At 60.0% G+C, this 22475-nt stretch overlaps 3 protein-coding genes and 1 long non-coding RNA gene across 6 annotated transcripts; 3 read left to right on the top strand and 1 right to left on the bottom strand.

Annotated features, from left to right (window-relative positions):
* Positions 1 to 4333: 4333 nt before the first annotated feature.
* Positions 4334 to 6971, top strand: CTU1 (cytosolic thiouridylase subunit 1; the record flags this gene model as incomplete). Its single annotated transcript, XM_053969464.1, has 3 exons — positions 4334 to 4767; positions 5377 to 6807; positions 6935 to 6971. Coding segments are annotated over 3 exons (1902 nt in total), but the record flags the coding sequence as incomplete, so codon positions are not given.
* A 1839-nt stretch (positions 6972 to 8810) lies between these two features.
* LOC128802923 (synaptophysin-like protein 1) lies at positions 8811 to 16748 on the top strand. Of its 3 annotated transcripts, XM_053969479.1 has the most exons (7): positions 8811 to 8918; positions 10306 to 10424; positions 11686 to 11896; positions 13921 to 14097; positions 14574 to 15119; positions 15154 to 15351; positions 15438 to 16748. In XM_053969479.1, the coding sequence occupies exons 1-5, from the start codon at positions 8850 to 8852 to the stop codon at positions 14685 to 14687; spliced, it is 690 nt and encodes a 229-aa protein (XP_053825454.1). In that variant the 5' UTR covers positions 8811 to 8849; the 3' UTR covers positions 14688 to 15119; positions 15154 to 15351; positions 15438 to 16748. The 3 variants fall into 3 exon arrangements, with proteins under 3 accessions (XP_053825454.1, XP_053825455.1, XP_053825453.1); XM_053969480.1 differs by lacking the exon at positions 15154 to 15351; XM_053969478.1 differs by having other exon boundaries at positions 14574 to 15351.
* A 728-nt stretch (positions 16749 to 17476) lies between these two features.
* Positions 17477 to 17969, top strand: LOC128802919 (uncharacterized). Its single transcript, XR_008435607.1, has 3 exons — positions 17477 to 17502; positions 17737 to 17838; positions 17893 to 17969. It is a non-coding gene; the product is annotated as an uncharacterized LOC128802919 (long non-coding RNA).
* A 144-nt stretch (positions 17970 to 18113) lies between these two features.
* On the bottom strand, positions 18114 to 21975 carry LOC128802918 (kallikrein-14-like; the record flags this gene model as incomplete). The annotated part of the gene is given in 5 exon segments (XM_053969465.1): positions 18114 to 18293; positions 18942 to 19078; positions 20319 to 20421; positions 20424 to 20574; positions 21686 to 21975. Coding segments are annotated over 5 exon segments (834 nt in total), but the record flags the coding sequence as incomplete, so codon positions are not given.
* Positions 21976 to 22475: the final 500 nt, after the last annotated feature.

The raw sequence follows: 22475 nt of genomic DNA, 5'->3' as shown, positions 1-22475 counted from the left end.
GGTGACCCCCAGTACCCTCCCAGTGCTCCAGTAACCCCCAAAGCTCCTCCCAGTGACCCCCAGTGACTCCAGTGACCTCCCAGTCACCCCCCAGTGCCCTCCAGGAACTCCCAGGCCTCTCCTCGGCCACGCCCACAAACTACTCGTCCTGTTTGGCCACGCCCACAAAGAGCCCTGGCGGTTTGGCCACGCCCATAGGTGATCCCTCCCCTTTGGCCACGCCCAGATCGCGTCCGTTTCCGTTTGACCGCGCCCACAAACAGCTCCTCCCACTTGGCCACACCCAGACACGGTCCCACCCTCTTTGGCCACGCCCACAACCATTCCTTTCCCGCTGGACCACGCCCACAAATGTCTTCTCCTGCTAGACCACGCCCGTGATCAGCCCCGCCCCTCGGGCCACACCCAGAAAAGGCCCTCCCCCTTTTGGCCACGCCCACAACCTGCCCCTCCCCTTTGCCACGCCCGCGATCACTCCCCTCCCACTTGACCACGCCCACAAGCTGCCCCTCCCCTTTGCCACGCCCGCGATCACTCCCCTCCCACTTGACCACGCCCACAAATAGCCCCACCCTCTTTAGCCACGCCCACAAATGCACCCCCATATTAAGCCACGCCGCAAACAACCCCTCCCTCTTTAGCCACGCCCATAACCCGCCCAGCCCTTTGACCACGCCCACAAACGACCCCTCCCTCTTTAGCCACGCCCACAAAAGCTCATCCCACTCTGACCACGCCCACCTGGGCGGCCCCGCCCCGCCAGCCAATAGGCTCCGCCCGCGATCAGCAGCGTCAGGATGACGGTCAGCGGCCACGAGCGCCGCGATTGGCCCCGGCCCCGGGAGGCAGCCGGAACATTCTGGGAAAAGGGGGCGGGGCAGGGGCGGGGCCGCCTCGTGACCCCGCCCTCACCCCCCCGTGACCTCTGACCCCGCCCTGGGGGAGGGGCCTCACCTGGCTGGGCGGCGGCCGCTCCTGGCACCGGCAGCGGGAGAGGGGGCGGGGCTTGATCAGCCACGCCCCAACCACGCCCCATTTAGCCCCTCCCCCCGCCTGGGGCGGGGTGGGGGAGGGGCTGAAGGGTGGGGGAGGGGCTAAAATGGGGTGGGGGAGGGGCGGGTCAGGGAGACCCAGGGTGGGGGAGGGGCTCACAGGGGGGGGGAGGGGCTCGGGGGGGGTCCCCAAGGAGTGGGGGAGGGGCAAAAGGGGATCCTCAGGGTGGGGGAGGGGTTCAGGGGTGGGGGAGGGGCTCGGGGGGTCCCCAGGGGGTGGGGGAGGGGCCGACCCCCCCCCCATTTCTCCGCCATTCCCCTCCCCCACCCCGGCCCGGCCACTTCTGCTTTTGGGGGCGGGGCCCGGGAGGGTCCCCGGGGTGGGGGAGGGGCAGAGGGGACCCCCCGGGGGTGGGGGAGGGGCGGGGGGGACCCCCGGGGGTGGGGGAGGGGCCTCACCCAGCAGCAGCAGGACGAGGCCGAGGGTCCCTGGGGGGGCCATGGCGGCGCTGGGGGAGGGGGAAAGGGCGGGGCCGGGCGTGGCACACCTCAGGCCACGCCCTCATCTGGGGGCTCGGCCTCTGATTGGGCGGCCCCGCGACCCCGCCCAAAACTCGTGATTTTTCTCCCCCACCCCCCTTCCCCCAAAACTTCCCCATTTTGGGGTCCCTGCTGTAGCCACGCCCCCTTCCCAACAAGCCCCGCCCAGTCGCCAGCAAGTTCCGCCTTTATTAAATCCCGCCCCTCCTTTAAACCCCGCCCCTTTTTAAATGAGCGCGGGTCCTTTAAGGCTCCGTGGGCGGGGCCTCCATTTCCCATTAGGCCACGCCCACCGCGCTCTTTGATTGGATGAACCAGCGGAGGTTATTCCGCGCGCTGATTGGCCCCGGCAGCGCGAATAAACGCGGAAGTCGCGCCCTGATTGGTGGAATTCGGCGAGGCGGGAGCAAGGCGGGAAAAGGCGGGCGCTGATTGGTCGGCGCCTCACGGCGGCGCGCGCGGCATGCGCGCGCGCAAGGCAGGGCGGGAAAGGCGCGGCCTGAGGCGGCCCCGGGCGGGCGCGACCACTGCGAGTACGGGGGAGGGGGGGGAACGGGGGGTCCGGGGGGATTTGGGGGGTCCTGAGGGGGTTTGGGGGGGTCTGGGAAAGACCATTGGGTGCGGGGGGGGGGAATTTGGGGGGGTTCGAGGGGGTCCCGAGGGGTCTGGGAGGGCTGAGGGGGGGGTGGGAGGGACCACTCGTGTTCCGGGGGGGGAGGTTTGGGGGTCTGGGAGGGACCAACTGGGGGTTTGGGGGGGGATTTTGGGGGTGTGGGAGGGACTATTGGGGGTTTGGGGGGGATTTTGGGGGTGTGGGAGGGACCATTTAGGGGCTGGGGGGGGGGGGGCTGGGGGTTCCTGAGGGGTTTGGGGGGAGTGGGAGAGACCATTTGGGAGTTTTAGGGGGGATTTAGGGATTCTGGGGGGATCTCAGGGGGATTTTGGGGGTCCGGGAGGGACCATTTGGGGGATTTTTGGGGGGGTCTGGGAGGGACCATTTGAGGGTTTCCGGGGGGGTTTGGGTGTTTGGGAGGAACCATTCGTGTCACGGGGAGGGGGGTTTAGGAGGTTCGGGAGGGACCATTTGGGTGTTTGGGGGGGATCCCGAGAGGGTTTTTGGGCTTCTCAGGAGAATTTTGGGGGTCCCAGGTGGAAATTTGGGGGTCCCAGGTGGATTTTGGGGTGTCTGAGTGGATCTGGGGTTTTTCTGAGTGGATTTTGGGTGGGTTTGGGCAATCCCAGGTGGAATTTTGGGGGTCCCAGGTGGATTCGGGGTTTTCTGAGTGGATTTGGGGCAATCCCAAGTGGAATTTTGGGGGTCCCGGGTGGATTTTGGGGTTTTTCTGAGTGGATTTTGGGTGGGTTTGGGCAATCCCGGGTGGAATTTTGGGGGTCCCAGGTGGATTTTGGGGTTTTTCTGAGTGGATTTGGGGCAATCCCAGGTGGAATTTTGGGGGTCCCAGGTGGAAATTTGGGGGTCCCAGTTGGATTTTGGGTTTTTCTGAGTGGATTTTGGGCAATCCTAGTTGGATTTTGGGTGTTTCTGAGTGGATTTTGGGCGGGTTTGAGCCGTCCCAGGCCGGATTTCCCCCGTTCCCAGCGGGATTTCCCCCGTTCCCAGCCGGAATTCGGGGGGGCTGTGGTGAATTTCGGGGTTCCCCCCCAGCCCCCCGTTTTCCTGCCCTCCAGGCCATGGCTCCGCCGCGCTGCAGCCGCTGCCCGCTGCCCTCGGCGCTGCTGCGCTCGCGCTCGCTGCTCCCGTTCTGCCGCCGCTGCTTCCTCAGCGCCTTCGAGGCCGAGACGCTGCAGGCGCTGCTGCAGCCCGGCCCGGGGCTGCCGCCCCGAAATCACGGGGTTCGGCCCCAAAATCCCGGGATGGAACACCAAAATCCCGGGCTGGAACCCCAAAATCCCGGGCTGGAACCCCAAAATCCCGGCGTGGAACCTCAAAAGCCAGGGGTTCCACCCCAAAACCTGCAAAATCCCAGGGTTCCGCCCCGAAATCCCGGGGTGGAACACCAAAAATCTGGGGTGGAACCCCAAAATCCCGGGGTTCCGCCCCAAAATCCCGGGGTGGAACCCCAAAACCTGCAAAATCCTGAGGTTCCGCCCCAAAATCCTGGGGTTTCGACCCAAAATCTGCAAAATCCCGGGGTTGCACCCCAAAATCCCGGGGTGGAACCCCAAAATCCCGGGGTTCCACCCCAAAATCCCGGGGTTCCACCCCAAAACCTGCAAAATCCCGGGGTTCCGCCCCAAAATCCCGGGGTGGAACACCAAAGTCCTGGGGTGGAACCCCAAAATCCCGGGGTTCCATCCCAAAACCTGCAAAATCCCAGGGTTGCACCCCAAAAATCTGGGGTTCCATCCCAAAATCCCGGGATGGAACCCCAAAATCCCGGGATTCCGCCCCAAAATCCCCAGGTGGAACCCCAAAACCTGCAAAATCCCGGGGTTACACCCCAAAACCCCCCGATTTCCCCCCAAAACCCCCCGATTTTCCCCCAGAATTTTGGGATTTCCCCCCAAAACCCCCCAATTTCCCACCAAAACCCCGGGATTTCCCCCAAAACCCCCCCATTTCCCCCAAGATTCTGGGATTTCCCCCCAAAACCCCCCGATTTCTCCCCAAGATTCTGGGATTTCCCCCCAAAACCCCCCAATTTCCCCCCAAAACCCCGGGATTTCCCCCCAAAACCCCCCCATTTCCCCCCAAGATTCTGGGATTTCCCCCCAAAACCCCCCGATTTCTCCCCAAAACCCCCCAATTTCCCCCCAAAATCCCGTGATTTCCCCCCAGGATTTCGGGATTTTTCCCCAAAACCCCGGGATTTCCCCCCGGCACCCCGGGCCCTCCCCCTCGCCGGCCCCGCGGCCGCGCCCCCGGCCCGGCGACGCGGTGGCCGTCGGCGGCCTCGGGGGGCAAGGACTCCACGGTGCTGGCGCACGTGCTGGCGCGGCTGGGCCGGCGCCTGGGGCTGCGCCTGGCGCTGCTGGCCGTGGACGAGGGCATCGCGGGCTACCGGGACGCGGCGCTGCGGGTCCTGCGCGCCGCCGGCGCCGCGCTGCCGCTGCCGCTGGCCGTGGTCTCGCACCGCGAGCTCTTCGGCTGGGCCGTGGACCAGCTGGGGCCGGCGCTGGGCCGGCGCAGCCGCTGCACCGTGTGCGGCGTGTTCCGCCGGCACGCGCTGGAGCGCGCCGCCAGGGAGATGGGCGCCGACTGGATCGCCACCGGTGAGCACTGGGACGGACTGGGAGAGACTGGGAGAGACTGGGTTATACTGGGAGAGACTGGGTTGTACTGGGTTATACTGGGTTATACTGGATTATACTGGGTTATACTGGGTTATACTGGGAGAGACTGGGTTATACTGGGTTGTACTGGGAGGGCCTGGAGCGCCCCGCCAGGGAGATGGGCGCCGACTGGATCGCCACCGGTGAGCACTGGGTTATACTGGGTTATACTGGGAGAGACTGGGAGAGACTGGGTTAGACTGGGTTATACTGGGTTATACTGGGTTATACTGGGAGAGACTGGGTTATACTGGGAGGGGACTGGGTTATACTGGGTTATACTGGGAGAGACTGGGAGAGACTGGGAGGGACTGGAGCGCACCGCCAGGGAGATGGGCGCCGACTGGATCGCCACCGGTGAGCACTGGGTTATACTGGGTTATACTGGGAGGGGCTGGGAGGAGCTGGTGGTAATGATGGGTCACTGCCGGTCACTCGCGGTCACTGCTGGTCACTGCCGGTCACTCGTGGTCACTCATGGTCACTCGCGGTCACTCACGGTCACTCACAGTCACTCGTGGTCACTCACGGTCACTCTGCTCCCCCAGGCCCACAACGCCGACGATGTGGCCGAGACGGTGCTGATGAATTTCCTGCGCGGCGACGTGGCGCGGCTGCGGCGCGCGGCCAACGAGGCCTGGGGGGCCACCAACGAGGCCTGGGGGGCCACCAACGAGGCTACCGTGGCCACCAACGGCAACAAAGCCTGGGGGGCCACCCAGGGACCCACCGTGGCCACCGACGAGGCCTTGGGGGCCACCACAGAGGCCAACGGGGCCACCGATGTCAGCGGGGCTACCGATGAGGCCACCACGGCCACCAACAGGACCGTGGCCACCAGTGAGGTCTCAGGGGCCACTAACGAGGCCACCACAGTCAACGAGGCCGCTGTGGCCGCCAACGCGGTCAACGCGGCCAATGACAGCAACGAGGCCACCAATGAGGTCGCTGCGGCTACCAAGGAGGCCACCGTGGCCACCAGGAGCTCCGGGGAGGTTCCTCCACCCTCGGTGGCCTCCAGTGGCCCAACGGAAGCCAACGATGGCCAAAGGAAGCCCTTGGGAGAGGCAAGGGATTGTCCCGAAAACCCAACGCGAATTTTGGGAAACTCAACAAGACCCAACCAAAACCCAACGAAACCCAACGGGAACCCAACGGAACCATTGGAGAACCCAACGGAATCGTGGGAAAGTTGGACAAAACCCAACGAGAACCCAACAAAACACTTGGAAAACTCAACCAAACCATTGGAAAACACAACGAAACGCAACGAGAGCCCAACGAAACTCAATGAGAACTCAACAAAACTCAACGAAGACCCAACGAAACCCAACAAGAACTCAATGAAAGTCAATGAGAACCCAACGAAACCCAACGAGAACTCAACCAAACCCAATGAAACCCAGCAAGAACCCAATAAGAACTCAATGAAAGTCAATGAGACCCCAACGAAACCCAATGAGAACTCAACGAAACCCAACGAGACCCCAACGAAACTCAACGCAAACCCAACCAAACCCAACAGGAACCCAAGGAAACCCAACAGGGACCCAACCAAACCCGCCAAGCCCTCGAGGAAGCCCAGCGCGGCGGCGCCGTGGCCGACGGTGCCGCGGCTGAAGCCGCTGCGGCACGCGTCGCAGAAGGAGATCGTGCTCTACGCGCACTTCCTGGGGCTGCCCTACGCCAGCGCCGAGTGCCGGCACGCGCCGCTGGCCTTCCGCGGCCACCCGCGGGCGCTGCTCAAGGAGCTGGAGGCCGCGCGGCCGGCGGCCGTGGCCGCGCTGGCCCACTCGGGCCGGCGGCTGGCCCTGGGGGCGGCGCCGGGCGCGGGGGCGGCGCCGGGGGCCTGCGGGCGCTGCGGCGCCGTGGCCAGCGGGGAGCTGTGCATGGCCTGCGTCCTGCTGGCCGCGCTCGACCGCGGCCGGCCCAAGCTGGCGCTGGGCAAGCGCGGCCTCAGGGTGGCTACCGAGGGCGGGAGGTGGGAGGGGGGCGGTGGCTACTGGGAGGGGGACGGTGGCCACTGGGACGGGGGTGGTGACCACTGGGAGGGTGGCCAAGGGGACTGTGGCTGTAGGAGTGGGGGTCAAGTGACCTGTGGCCACCAGGATGAGGGTGGTGGCTACTGGGGGGGAGGTGATCTAGGGGCTGGTGGCCACCAGAGCAAGGACATTGAGGGTGGTGGCCAAGGGCTCGGCGGCCACCAGGATGGGGGTGGTGGCCACCGGCCAGGTGGACAAGGCTGTGGTGGCCACGGCAGCTGTGGCTGCAGGGCCGGTGGTCGAGCGGCCATCGCTGGCCACGGGGGTGGCGATGCCAGCGGTAAGAGTGGCCACCAGGCCCAGGGTTTTGGTGGCCACGATGACCACCAGGGTTTTGGTGACCACCAGGGTTTTGGTAGCCATAGTGACCACCAGGATTTTGGTGGCCGGCGCGCGGCCGGGCCGGTGCGGGTGGAGCTGCAGGGCCGCGCCGGCCGCTCCGAGCGGCGCCTCCGCGGCTTCGGCCACGGCCGGGGGGGCCCCGGGGGGGCTGGGGGACATCTGGGACTTCTGAGGGGACACCTGGGGACGTTTTGGGGACATTTTGGGGCTTTTTGGATGTTTTGGGGATATTTTTGGGGAGAATTGGGGATATTTTGGGGTTTTTTGGGATTTTTTGGGGACGTTCCTGGAATATTTTGGGGTTCCTTGAGGACATTTTTTGGGGACATCTGGGACTTCTGAGGGGACACCTGGGGACGTTTTTGGGGACATTTCTGGGATATTTTGGGGACATTTTTTGGGGTTTTTTTTGGACATCTGGGGGACATTTTGGGGACATTTTTGGGGTCGTTTGGGACATTTTGGGGACATTTGGGGACATCTGGGACTTCTGAGGGGACACCTGGGGATGTTTTTGGGGACATTTTTGGGGACATTTTTGGGATATTTTGGGGACATTTTTTGGGGACATTTCTGGGACATTTTGGGGATATTTTTAGGGAGATTGGGGATATTTTGGGGTTTTTTGGGACATTTTTTGGGGACATTTGGGACTTCTGAGGGGACACCTGGGGACGTTTTTGGGGACATTTCTGGGATATTTTTGGGGACATTTCTGGGACATTTTGGGGACATTTTTGGGGTCGTTTGACACATTTTGGGGACATTTTTGGGACATTCTGAGGTTCCTCGAGGACATTTTGGGACATTTGGGGACATCTGGGACTTCTGGGGGGACACCTGGGGACGTTTTTGGATTTTTGGGATATTTTGGGGTTCCTTGGGGACTTTTTTGGGGTTTTTCGGACATTTGGCAACACCTGGGGGCATTTTTGGGACATTTGAGGACATTTCAGGGGCTTTGGGAACATTTTGAGGGCATTTTTGGGGTTTTTTTAGGACATTTTGGAGTATTTTTGGACAATTTCGGTGGTTTTGGGACAAATTGGGTTTTTTTGGTGACGTTTTTGGGTTTTTTGGGACTTTTTTGGGGTTTTTTGGGACTTTTTTGGGGTTTTTTGGGACATTTTTGGGTTTTTTTGATGACGTTTTTGGGGTTTTTTGGACTTTTTTGGGGTTTTTTGGGACATTTTTGGGTTTTTTGGGCTCCCCGGGGCCGTCAAACCGCGGGGGGGGGGGGGAGGGGTGGTGAAGGGGGCGGGGCCAGCGGAGTTCATGCAAATGAGCCGCTGATGGCGGGGCGTGTTTATGCAAACCAACCCAATAAAGCGATTTGAAACCGGTGATTATGCAAATGAGGCGCGTTCGTGAGCGGGGGGCTCATTAACCAGCGGGGCTGCGCGGAATCATGCAAATTAAGGGCGTGTTTATGCAAATTAAGAGGCCGGTTATGCAAATGAGGCGCGGAAGCGCGGCGGCGCTATGCAAATATGAACGGTGGGCGGGGTAAGAGGCGTGGCCTGATTTCCGTATAAGGAGCGGGCGCCGCCGCGCGGGCCAATCGGCGCGCGGGATGCAAATCGGGCTGCCGCGGTGAGTGACGTCACTTCCGTCGCGCTGTCGGTGACGTCACGCAGCAATGGCGGCGCCGCGGGTGTCGCTGGGGGCGCTGAAGGAGCCGCTGGGGCTGAACCGCGGCCTGCAGTGGGTGCGGAACTGGGGGCACTGGTTTATACTGGGAGCGACTGGGGGGGCACTGGTTTATACTGGGAGCGACTGGGGGGGCACTGGTTTATACTGGGAGGGAACTGGGAGCACTGGTTTATACTGGGAGTGGAACTGGGGGCACTGGTTTATACTGGGAGCGACTGGGGGGGCACTGGTTTATACTGGGAGTGGAACTGGGAGCACTGGTTTATACTGGGAGGGAACTGGGGGGGCACTGGTTTATACTGGGAGGGAACTGGGGGGGCACTGGTTTATACTGGGAGGGAACTGGGGGCACTGGTTTATACTGGGAGGGAACTGGGAGTACTGGTTTATACTGGGAGGGGCTCCAGGGGTTACTGGGATGAACTGGGATGAACTGGGATGAACTGGGAGGGGATATTGGGGTCACTGGTCTGTACTGGTCTGTACTGGTTTGTACTGGTTTGTACTGGTTTGGGGTTACTGGTTTATACTGGGAGGGACTGGGAGGGACTGGGGGCAGCTGAACCCAAATCTGGGGAATTTTGGGGCTGAATTTTTTGGGATTTTTTTGGGTTTTTTCCTGATTTTTGTTGGATTTTCCTGAAATTCCCATTTTTTATCCCACTGTGGCCCCAAACATCCCAAAATTGTCCCGAATTTTCTCATTTTAACCCAAATTTCAGCTGAAAAATTCCGGAGTTCCCTGAATTTCCCCATTGTTACCAAAAATCCCAAAATTTCCCAAATTTTCTCTTCTTTAAATCAGATTTTTACTTCAAAAGCTCCAAATTTCCCCATTTTTCCCAAAATTTTGGCCCCAAAATTCCCAAATCCCGATTTTCCCTGCACGTCCAAGGGGAAATTCCCAATTTTCCCGTTTTTCTCCTGATTTTTGTCGTTTTTTTTCCCAATTTTTGGGTTTTCCCCCCCAGTTTTTGTTAAATTTTCACAATTTTCTGGTTTTTGTCCCCAGTTTTTTCCTGTTTTTGCCCAATTTCCCCATTTTTCTCCCCAGTTTTTGTCAGTTTTTCCCAATTTTCCCGTTTTTTTCCGTTTTTTCCCAATTTTTGGGTTTTTCCCCCCAGTTTTTGTCAGTTTTTCCCAATTTTCCCATTTTTCTCCCGTTTTTTTTCCTGTTTTTTCCCAATTTTCGGGTTTTTCCCCCAGTTTTTGTTGAATTTTCCCAATTTTCCCGTTTTTCTCCTGTTTTTCCCCGTTTTTTCCCAATTTTCGGGTTTTTCCCCCTGTTTTTTTCCCGTTTTTTCCAATTTTTGGGTTTTTCCCCCCAGTTTTTGTCAGTTTTTCCCAAATTTCCTGTTTTTTTTCCCGTTTTTCCCAATTTTCCCCGTTTTTCCCCCCCAGTTTTTGTTGAATTTTCCCAATTTTCCCGTTTTTCCCCCCAGTTTTTCTCCATCTTCGCTTTCGCCACCTGCGGCGCCTTCGAGGGCTCCGTCACCTTCAGGGTCACCTGCGCGGGGCTGGAGAACGGCAGCGTCAGCGCCGCCTTCGCCTACCCCTTCAGGTGAGACACACCTGGGCCAGGTGAGACACAAAACACACCTGGGCCAGGTGAGACACAAAACACACCTGGGACAGGTGAGGGACAGGTGAGACACACCTGGGACAGGTGAGACACAAAACACACCTGGGACAGGTGAGACACACCTGGGCCAGGTGAGACACAAAACACACCTGGGACAGGTGAGGGACAGGTGAGACACACCTGGGCCAGGTGAGAGAGACACAAACACACCTGGGACAGGTGAGGGACACCTGGGACAGGTGAGACCCCAAAAACAGTCTAAAACACACCTGGGACAGGTGAGGGACAGGTGAGACACACCTGCGACAGGTGAGACACAAAACACACCTGGGACAGGTGAGGGACAGGTGAGACACACCTGAGACAGGTGAGACACAAAACCAGCCTAAAACACACCTGGGACAGGTGAGAGAGACACAAAACACACCTGAGACAGGTGAGACACAAAACACACCTGGGACAGGTGAGAGACACCTGGGACAGGTGAGACCCCAAAAACAGTCTAAAACACACCTGGGACAGGTGAGAGAAACACAAAACACACCTGGGACAGGTGAGACAGGTGAGACACACCTGGGACAGGTGAGAGACACCTGAGACACACCTGGGACAGGTGAGACACAAAACACACTTGGGACAGGTGAGACAGGTGAGACACACCTGCGACAGGTGAGGGACAAAACACATCTGGGACCAGGTGAGAGGCACACCTGAGACACACCTGGGACAGGTGAGGGATGGGACAGGTGGGGGGGGGTGGAAGGTGCAGGAAGGTCCAAAGCAGCCCCAGGTGTTCCCAGGTGTGCCCCAGGTGATCTCAGGTGACCCCCAGATGTATCCAGTCCCCCCCAGATGACCCCAGGTGTGCCCAGATGACCCCAGGTGCCCCCAGGTGACCCCCAGGTGTGTCCAGATGACCCCAGGTGCCCCCAGGTGACCCCCAAGTGTGTCCAGGTGAGCCCAGGTGCCCCCCAGGTGACCCCCAGGTGTTCCCAGCTGACCCCAGGTGACCCCCAGGTGCCCCCAGGTGCCCCCAGGTGTTCCCAGCTGACCCCAGCTGACCCCCAGGTGCCCCCAGGTACCCCCAGGTGCCCCCAGCTGACCCCAGGTGCCCCCAGGTGACCCCCAGCTGACCCCAGGTACCCCCAGGTGACCCCCAGGTGTTCCCAGCTGACCCCAGGTGACCCCAGCTGACCCCCAGGTGACCCCCAGGTGAGCCCAGGTGCGTCCCTCCGCGCAGGTTGAACCAGGCCGTGTTCCAGCCCTCGCTGACTCACCTGTGCAACCACACCTGGCCCAGGGACGTGCACCTGGTCGGGGACTTCTCCTCGGCCGCCAGGTTCTTCGTGGGCGTGGCCGTGGCCGCCTTCCTCTACAGCCTGGGGGCCCTGGGCGGCTACCTGGGCTACCTGCACCTGTACAGGTGCGCCGGCTCGCGCCTGCCCCTGGCGGTGAGTGGGGGCGCACGGGGGCACCTGCACAGGTGGGGTCTGGGGGGCGGGGTTACCTGCACAGGTGTGCTCAGGTGGGGTTTACCTGCACAGGTGGGGTCTGGGGGGAAGAGTTACCTGTACAGGTGTGCTGAGGTGGGATTTACCTGCACAGGTGGGGTTTGGGGGGGCGGGGTTACCTGTACAGGTGTGCTCAGGTGGGATTTACCTGCACAGGTGGGGTTTGTGGGGAGTTTACCTGTACAGGTGTGCTCAGGTGGGATTTACCTGCTCAGGTGAGCTCTGGGGGGGGGGTTTGGGGGGGGGAAGGGTTACCTGTACAGGTGAGGTTTGGATGGGGTTACCTGCCCCCCATACAGGTGTGTTCAGGTGCGCCCAGGTGGGATTTACCTGCTCAGGTGGGGTTGGGGGGATTTACCTGCACAGGTGTGCTCAGGTGGGCTGTGGGGGGGGTGTTACCTGCTCAGGTGCGCCCAGGTGGGATTTACCTGCTCAGGTGGGCTCGGGGGTTACCTGGGCAGGAATTTTTAGGGATTTGGGCGGAATTGAGGAGGATTTGGAGCAGAATTCCGGAATTTTGGGGATCCCGAGGGGATTTTGGGGGGGTTTAACCCTTTGTGCCCCTTCTCTCTCTGCTGCCCCTGAAGGACCCCAGGTAAGCCCCGCCCCCTTTTTTGGGAGCTCCACCCCCAAAATTCCCTTTTTTCCCCCCAAAATTCCCAATTTTCCCTCAAACCTTCCCGTTTCCCCCCCCCCCCAATTCTCATTTTTTTCCCCAAAAATTCTCTTTTTTCCCCCAGAAATCTTAATTTTCTTCTCCTAAAATTCTCATTTTTCACCTAGAATTCACGATTTCCCCCCCAAAATTCTCATTTTCCACAAAAATTTTCTCGTGTCCTCCCCAAAATTCCCGATTTTTGCCCCAAAATTCCATTTTTGTCCCAAAATTCCCAATTTCCCCCCAGAAATTCCCAGTTTTGCCCCTAAAATTCCCATTCCCCCCCCCCAAATTTCTTGTTTCCCTCCCAAAATTCCCATTTTTCTCCCCAAATTTCCAACTTTTCCCTTCAAATCCCTGCAGGAATTTGGGGTCTCTCCCCACTTTGTCCCTCCCCTGAATTTTTATCGATTTTTTCCTTTTTCATCCCAAATTTTTTGTTTCCCTCTCATTTCTCTGGGCCCCCCCCCCCCCTTTTAAGATTTTTTTCCCTTTTTTTTTTCTTTTGTTTCCCATTTTTGGGTCATTTCATTTTGGTTTTTGTCTTTTTTTTTCCATTCCTTTTTCAGTAAATTTTCCCCATTTTTGGGACATTTTTTCCCCATTTTTGGGCTCTTTTTTCTCCTTTGTTTCCTTTTTTTTCTCCTTTTTTTTCTCATTTTCTCCCCGTTTTTTGGGCCATTTTCTCTTTGTTTTCTCTCATTTTTTGGGGGTTTTTTCCCCCCATTTTTGGGTCTGATTTTTTTTCCATTTTTAGGTCACTTTGTCTCCATTTTTGGGCCGTTTTCTCTCCATTTTTGAGTTGTTTCTGCTCCGTTTTCAGGCAATTTTTGGGGCATTTTTGGGCCATTTTCCCTCCATTTTTCTTCAAATTTTGGGGATTTTTCCCCCCCTATTTTTGGTCCATTTTCTCTCTATTTTTGGGTCATTTCTCCCCCATTTTTGGGTCATTTTGTCAGTATTTTTGAGTCATTTCTGCTCCGTTTTTGTGCTTTTTTTGGGTCTTTTTTTGGGCCATTTTTGCTCCATTTTCGGGACTTTTTTTGGGCCATTTTTGCTCCGTTTTCGGGACTTTTTTTGGGTCATTTTTTCCCTGCAATTTTTCTTCCCCTCCCCCACCTTTTTGCCCCGTTTCCCCCAAATTTCGCGGCCCCTCCCCCATTTCCCCTTCCCCGCCCCTCCCCCACCTTGGGCTCATTTCCTCCCCTCCCCCTCCCCAATTTTTTGGGTCAATTTCCCCCGTTTTTGGCTCTTTTTTTTTTTTTCCCTCCCCCACCCTGACCGCGTGTCCCCTCCCCCCCCCCAGGACCTGGTGGCCTCGGGGCTCGTGGCCGCCCTGTGGCTCGTGGCCTCCTCGGCCTGGGCCCAGGGCCTGGGGCACGTCCGGGCGGCCGTGGCCGCGCCCCTCCCCCACTGCCCCTCCCCCACCGTCGACTGCGTCCACGCCGGGGTCACCCCCATGGGCAGCCTGGGGGCGTCCGTGGTGAGCGGGGAAACTGAGGCGCGGCTGGGGGACGGGGGGGGGGGTCTGGGGGGAAACGGAGCAGGGAAACTGAGGCAGGAGTGGGGGAGGGGGGCTGGGGGTGAGGGAGGGGGAGTTTGGGGTGGGGGAGGGGTTTTTGGTGGGTGGGGGAGGGGGGAATTTGGGGGAAATTGAGTGGGGAAACTGAGGCAGGAGTGGGGATGGGGGGCTGGGGGGTGGCGGAGGCATTTGGGGAGGGGCCTGGGGGATTTTGGGGGGAGGGGTAATTCAGGGTGGGGGGGGGCCCTTGAGGGGGTCGGGGGAAGGGAAACTGAGGCATGGTGCAGGAGGGAGATCGGCGATTTTGGGGGACGTTGAGGGCGGGGCGGGGGCGGGGCTTGGATGGAGGAACCGGGTGGGGGGGAGGGGCTTATGGGGGGTGGGGGAGGGGCTCGGACCCCGTTCCTGGCCCCTCCCCCACCCCGTTCTTCTTCCAGGCCTTCGGCTTCCTCAACCTCCTGCTCTGGGCCGGCGGCTGCTGGTTCATCTACAAGGAGACGCCGCTGCACCGCCCGGCCCCGCCCCCCGACCCCGCCCCCTCCCCCATGTGACCCCGCCCCTCCCCCCCACGTTTGTAGCGGTGCCAAGTTTGGGGGCGGGGCTGAGCATTGGGGGGGCGTGGCCAGGCGCTGGGGGAGGGGCTTTGTGCGCGGGGTGGGGGAGGGGTGGGGGTTGAGCGTTGGGCGGGTGACGTTGACCTTGGTGAGCCTGGGTTGGTCTCGGGCTGAGCTTTGGGTGACCTCACCTGGCCTGGGGCAGGCTGGGCCGTGACTTTGGCTCGGTCTCGACTTTGCGTTGGTCTTGACCTTGAGTTAGTCTTGGCTTTGGCTTGGTCTTGACTTTGAGTTGGTTGGTCTTGGCCATGGGTTGGTCTTGGCCATGGGTTGGTCTCGACTTTAGATTGGTCATGGCTTGGTCTTGACTTTGGGTTGGTCTTGGCCGTGGATTGGTTGGTTTTGACCATGGGTTGGTCTTGACTTTGGGTTGGTCTTGACTTTGGTTTGGTCTTGACTTTAGGTTGGTCTCGGCCATGGCTTGGTCTTGGCTATGACTTGGTCTTGGCTTTGGGTTGGTTGGTCTTGGCCATGGGTTGGTTGGTCTTGACTTTGGGTTGGTCTTGGCCTTGAGGTAGTCTCGACTTTGAGTTGGTTGGTCTTGGCCATGGGTTAGTCTTGACTTTAAATTGGTCTTGGCCACAGCTTGGTCTTGACTTGGGTTGGTCTTGACTTTGGTTTGGTCTTGGCCAATGGGTTGGTCTTGGCTATGAGTTGGTCTTGACTTTAGATTGGTCTTGACCAGAGCTTGGTCTTGACTTTGGGTTGCTCTTGGCCATGGGTTAGTCTTGACTTCGGGTCGGTCTCGGCCACGGGTGGGTTGCTCTTTCCCTCGCTGACCATTGGGCGGGTCTGGGTTGACCTCTGGCTGACCTTGCCGTTGGTTTGGACCGGCCTTGACCATGGGATGATTGATCTTGACTTCATTGACCGTGGCTTGGTCTTCACTTGGCCATTGGGGACTTTGATCTCAGCTCGACCTTGGCGTGGGTTGGTCTCGGGTTGGTGTTGACCATTGGTTGGTTGACCTTGACTTTGGTGACCATCGGCCAGTCTTGGGTTGACTTTTGACTTCACTGACCATTGGTTGACCTTGGCTTGACCATTGGTTGACCTTGGCTTGACCCTTGGTTGGTCTTGGCTTGACCGTTGCCTCGGTGTTACTTTGGCCGACCCTCGGTTGAGTTGACCGTGACTTGGCTTGGCCCGAGATTGACCCCTGGGCTGGCCCTGACCGCGCGCTGACCATTGGCCGGATTGGTCTTGCGGTGACCATCGGCTGGGTCAGGTTGGCCGTTGGTTGGTCTTGACTTGGGTGGACCTTTGGGGTCACGTTGGGTTGGTCTCGGGTGGGTTTGGACTGGGTTTGGCTGACCATCACCCGGCTTGCTCTTGAGCTTGACCAGCGCTTGGTTGACCTTGACTTGGCGCGGCTTGGCCTTGACTCGTGCTGACCGTTAGCCTTGATTCCGCTGACCGTTAACGGAGGCGACCGTTGGGTTGGTCTTGATTGATTAACGGTTAATTGGGTTGACCACTGGGTTGGCCTTGATCTTGAGATGACCATTGGGTTGGTCTTGACTTTGACCATCGATTGTCCAGTCTTGATTTGAGCTGCTCATTGGCTCGCTTCGACTTTGCTGACCATTGGTTGAGTTGAGGTTGGGTTGGGTTGGGTTAATCTTGGCTTTGAGTTGGGTTGGGTGGACTTCGGGTTGGGTTGACTCTGAATTGGGTTGAGTTGACCTTGGCCGATGTTGGGTTGGGTTGGGTTGGTGTTGGGTTGGTTGCACCTTGGGTTGAGTTGAGTTTGGTTGGATTGGGTTGACTTTTGGCTTGGCTTGGATTGAGTTGGGTTGACCTTGGGTGACCTTGAGTTGGGTTGGGTTGATCTTGGGTTGGGTTTGATTGGTTGACATTGGGTTGGGTTGGGTTGACCTTGGGTTGGGTTGGGTTGGGTTGATCTTGGTTGACCTTGGGTTGGGTTGGGTTTGGTTGGTCAACCTTTGGTTGGGTTGGGTTGTGTTGACCTTGGGTGACCTTTCCTTGACCCCGCTCGGGTTCGCGGCCCCTGATTGGCCCCACCCCCACCTGCCCTCCTCCCATTGGCTCCTCCGCCAGGTGGGCGTGGCCAAACACTCCGGGATCTCCTCCCCTCCCCCCCCAGCTCCGCAAGTGCCTCAATAAACGAAATTCTGGGAAAATGCCCCAAAATCGCCACGGGGATCGGGGGAGGGGACGCCGGGGGGGGTTGGGGACACCGGAGATGGACCCGAGGCCGCGATCGTCCCCAGTTTATTGCTTCTGACCCCAAATCCGCGCCGCGGTGGCCCCGGCGCCGTCGCCGTGTCCCGAACGTCCCCCGCTGCGGCGTCACCGCCGCGTCCCCGAGGTGTCCCCGAGGTCCCCTGGGCGGCGTCCGCGGCGTCCCGGAGCCGCCGCAGGTCGAGACGCAGCCACGTGTGACCCTGGTGTCCCCCGTCCCCGTGTCCCCGAGGTGTCCCCAATGTCCCCAAAGTGTCCCTGAGGTGTCCCCATGTCCCAATGTCCCCAAGGTGTCCCCAATGTCCCTACATCCTGTCCATGGTGTCCTGGATCCAGGACACGAACTCGCACACCTTGGTGTGACCCTGCTGTCCCCATGTCTGTGTCCCCATGTCCCCAAGGTGTCCCCATGTCCCCAAGGTGTCCCCAAGGTGTCCCTAGGTGCTGTCCATGGTGTCCTGGATCCAGGACACGAACTCGCACACCTTGGTGTGACCCTGGTGTGACCCTGGTGTCCCTCATCCCCATGTCCCCGAGGTGTCCCCATGTCCCCATGTCCCCAATGTCCCCAATGTCCCCAATGTCCCCGAGGTGTCCTCAAGGTGTCCCCAATGTCCCTACATCCTGTCCATGGTGTCCTGGATCCAGGACACGAACTCGCACACCTTGGAGTGACCCTGGTGTGACCCTGGTGTGACCCTGCTGTCCCCATGTCTGTGTCCCCAATGTCCCCGAGGTGTCCCCAATGTCCCCAATGTCCCCAATGTCCCCATGTCCCTAGGTGCTGTCCATGGTGTCCTGGATCCAGGACACGAACTCGCACACCTTGCTGTGACCCTGGTGTCCCCATGTCTGTGTCCCCATGTCCCCGAGGTGTCCCCATGTCCCCATGTCCCCAATGTCCCCAATGTCCCCAAGGTGTCCCCAATGTCCCTAGGTGCTGTCCATGGTGTCCTGGATCCAGGACACGAACTCGCACACCTTGGTGTGACCCTGGTGTGACCCTGGTGTCCCTCATCCCCATGTCCCCGAGGTGTCCCCAAGGTGTCCCCATGTCCCCGAGGTGTCCCTATGTCCTGTCCATGGTGTCCCCATGTCCCCATGTCCCCAAGGTGTCCCCATGTCCCCATGTCCCCAATGTCCCTGAGGTGTCCCCAAGGTGTCCCCAAGGTGTCCCCAATGTCCCTAGGTGCTGTCCATGGTGTCCTGGATCCAGGACACGAACTCGCACACCTTGGTGTAGACGCCGGGGTGGCCGGGCAGGGCGCAGGTCTGCAGCCCCCAGGAGACGACGCCCTGGAGGGTCCCGTTGCAGGAGAGGGGACCCCCAGAGTCACCCTGCGGACACGGGGGACAGGGGTCACTCTGGGGTCACTCTGGGGTCACTCTGGGGTCACTCAGGGGTCAGGGGGTCACTCAGTGGTCACTCTGGGGTCAGGGGGTGACTCAGTGGTCACTCAGGGTCCCATTGCAGGAGAGGGGACCCCCGGAGTCACCCTGCGGACCGGGGGGCAGGGGTCACTCTGGGGTCACTCAGGGGTCAGGGGGTCACTCTGGGGTCACTCTGGGGTCACTCGGGTTAGGAGTCACTCTGGGGTCACTCAGGGGTCAGGGGGTCACTCTGGGGTCACTCTGGGGTCACTCGGGTTAGGAGTCACTCTGGGTCACTCAGGTGCCAAGGGGTCACTCAGGGGTCACTCTGGGGTCAGGGGTCACTCAGGGGTCAGTGGATTTTGGTCAGATTTTGGTCAGATTTTGGCCGGATTTTGGCCAGACTTTGGTCAGATTTTGGCCAGATTTTGGCCAGACTTTGGTCATATTTTGGCCGGATTTTGGCCAGACTTTGGTCATATTTTGGCCAGATTTCGGCCAGACTTTGGTCAGATTTTGGCCGGATTTTGGCCAGACTTTGGTCATATTTTGGCCGGATTTTGGCCAGATTTCGGCGCGGCGGGGGCGGCTCCGGGGCTGGGGCTCGGGGCTCACCTGGCAGGAGTCGACGCGGCGGTTGCGGACGCCGGCGCAGAGCATGCTGGGCGTGATGCGCTGCGGGTACGCGCGGCGGCACGCGGCGTCCGACAGCACCTGCACGTAGGCGCAGATCAGGCGGTTCGGCAGGGTCACTGCGGGGTCACACACCGCTCACTCGCACCCAAATTCCCCCCAGATTCACCTCGGTTCACCCCCAGAATTTCCCCCAAAAGTTCCCCCCAGTTCACCCCCAAATTCCCCCCAGTTTCTCCCCGATTCCCCCCAAAATTCCCCCCAAATTTCCCCCCGGTTCATCCCAAATTTCCCCCTCGACTTTCCCCCCCAATCTTCCCGCAATTCACCCCCAAAATTTCCCCCAATTCACCCCCAAATTTCCCCCTCGACTTTCCCCCCCAATCTTCCCGCAACTGACCCCCAAAATTTCCCCCAATTCACCCCCAAATTTCCCCCTCGGACTTTCCCAAAATTTCCCCCAAATTTCCCCCAATTCACCCCCAATTTCCCCCCCAAATTTCCTCCAATTCCCCCCCAGTTTCCCCCAAATTTCCTCCAATTTCCCCCCAATTTCACCCAAATCTCCCCAATTTCCCCAATTTCCCCAAATCTCCCCAGTTTCCCCCAATTTCACCCAAATCTCCCCAATTTCCTCCAATTTTCCCCAATTCCCCCAATTTCACCCGAATCTCCCCAATTCCCCCCAATTTCACCCAAATCTCCCCAATTTCCCCCAATTTCACCCAAATCTCCCCAATTTCCTCAATTTCCCCCCAATTCCCCCCAATTTCACCCAAATCTCCCCAATTTCCCCCAATTTCACCCAAATCTCCCAATTTCCTCCAATTTCCCCCCAATTCCCCCCAATTTCACCCGAATCTCCCCAATTCCCCCCAATTTCACCCAAATCTCCCCAATTTCCCCCAATTTCACCCAAATCTCCCCCAATTTCCTCCAATTTCCCCCCAATTCCCCCCAATTTCACCCAAATCTCCCCAATTTCCCCCCCAATTTCACCCAAATCTCCCCAATTTCCCCCCAATTTCCCCCCAATTTCATCCACATCTCCCCAATTTCCCCCAATTTCCCCAAATCTCCCCAGTTTCCCCCAATTTCCCCCCCAATTTCCCCCAGTTTCCCCAATTTCACCCAAATCTCCCCAATTTCCCCCCCAATTTCCCCCCAATTTCATCCACATCTCCCCAATTTCCCCCAATTTCCCCCAAATCTCCCCAGTTTCCCCCAATTTCCCCCCCAATTTCCCCCCAGTTTCCCCCAATTTCACCCAAATCTCCCCAATTTCCCCCAATTTCCCCCCAATTTCCCCAGTCTCCCCAGTCTCCCCCCGCTGTCCCCGGGGGTGTCCCTGTCCCCGACCCTGCGGCGTGGTGACCGTCCCCCAGCCGGACAGCAGGCAGGAGGCCTCCGGCCGGGGCGCAGGCGCGGGGCAGGGCCAGTGGCCGGGACGCCGCGGCCGATGGCCGCCGGCCGGTCCAGCCGCAGCAGGGCCAGGTCGTTGTCCAGCGTGGCCGGGTCGAAGCGCGGGTGGGTCACGGCCAGCGCCACGCGCCGCTCCTGCTCCGTCCCCTCGCGCCGCGTCAGGTCGTCCTCGCCCAGCCGCACGCGGAGACCCCTGGGGACAGCGGGGACAGTGCTTGGGGACATTGAGGGGACAGTGCTTGGGGACATTGGGGACAGCGGGGACAGTGCCGGGGATGGGGACAGCGGGGACAGTGCTTGGGGACATTGGGGACAGCGGGGACAGTGCCGGGGATGGGGACAGCGGGGACAGTGCTTGGGGACATTGGGGACAGCGGGGACAGTGCTTGGGGACATTGAGGGGGACAGTGGTTGGGGACATTGGGGACAGCAGGGACAGAGTGGTTTGGGACATTGGGGACATTGAGGGGATTGGGGACAGTGGGGATAGTGGTTGGGGACATTGAGGGGGTTGGGGACACTGGGGGGATTAGGGACAGTGTGAAGATTGAGGGGGTTGGGGACATTTGGGATACCGAGGACATTGAGGGGGTTGGGGACACGGGGGGATTTGGGAACATTGGGGACATTGAGAGGGTTGGGGGCATTGGGGACATTGCGGGAGTTGGGACAGTGGGGATATTGCGGGCACTTTGGGGGGGTTGGGGACATTGGGGACAGCGGGGACATTGAGTGGACTGTGGACATTGGGGACATTGGGGGGTTCAGGACATTGAAGTGTCCCCATGAGCTGTCCCCTGTCCCTGTCCCTGTCCCTGTCCCTGTCCCCTGTCCCTGCCCCTGTCCCTGTCCCCCAGGTGATGTCCACTGTCCCCTGTCCCTGTGAGCTGTCCCCTGTCCCTGTCCCCAGGTGATGTCCCCTGTCCCCAGGTGATGTCCCCTGTCCCCTGTTGTCACCTCTTGGCGCAGTGGGCGGCGGTGAGCACCCAGAGGGGTCACACCTGTCCCTATGAGCTGTCCCCTGTCCCCTGTCCCCTGTCCCTGTCCCCTGTCCCCAGGGGGTGTCCCCTGTCCCCAGGCGGTGTCATTGTCACCTCTTGGCGCAGTGTGTGGCGGTGAGCACCCAGAGGGGTCACACCTGTCCCTGTCCCTGTCCCCTGTCCCCAGGTGATGTCCCCTGTCCCCTGTTGTCACCTCTTGGCGCAGTGTGCGGCGGTGAGCACCCAGAGGGGTCACACCTGTCCCTGTCCCTGTCCCCTGTCCCCAGGTGATGTCCCCTGTCCCCAGGTGTCCCCTGTTGTCACCTCTTGGCGCAGTGGGCGGCGGTGAGCACCCAGAGGGGCCGCAGCAGGACGCCCCCGCAGCGCAGGGGGCCGTAGAGCAGCACCTGCCAGGGCTGGGACAGCGGCAGGCAGGGGTAGCCCCCGATGACGCGCACGTCCTCGCCGTCCTGCGGCTCGCAGGTGACGCGCTGGCCCGGGGGACACGGCGGCGGCTGGCACACGGTGGCACCTGCGGGCGGCACAGAGGGAGGGACAGCAGGGCTGGCACCGGCACGGGGACATTGCCACCCGGCGTGGCACCTGGGCCACCAGGTGTGGGGACATTGCCACCCGAGTGTCACCTGGGCCACCAGGTGGGGGACATTGCCCACCCGGAGTGTCACCTGGGCCACCAGGTGTGGGGACATTGCCACCCGGAGTGACACCTGGGCCACCAGGTGTGGGGACATTGCCACCCGGAGTGACACCTGGGCCACCAGGTGTGGGGACATTGCCACCCGGAGTGACACCTGGGCCACCAGGTGTGGTACATTCACAGGGACATTGCCACCCAGCGTGGCACCTGGGCCAGCAGGTGTGGCACGTTCATGGGGACATTGCCACCCGGAGTGTCACCTGGGCTAGCAGGTGTGGGGACATTGCCACCCGGAGTGTCACCTGGGCCACCAGGTGTGGTACATTCACAGGGACATTGCCACCCAGCGTGGCACCTGGGCCAGCAGGTGTGGCACGTTCATGGGGACATTGCCACCCGGAGTGTCACCTGGGCCACCAGGTGTGGCACGTTCATGGGGACATTGCCACCCGGAGT

The sequence above is a fragment of the Vidua macroura genome, unplaced genomic scaffold (genome assembly GCF_024509145.1).
Source record: "Vidua macroura isolate BioBank_ID:100142 unplaced genomic scaffold, ASM2450914v1 whyUn_scaffold_213, whole genome shotgun sequence".
Lineage (NCBI taxonomy): Eukaryota > Metazoa > Chordata > Aves > Passeriformes > Viduidae > Vidua > Vidua macroura.
This window is presented reverse-complemented; position numbering and strand designations above follow the sequence as displayed.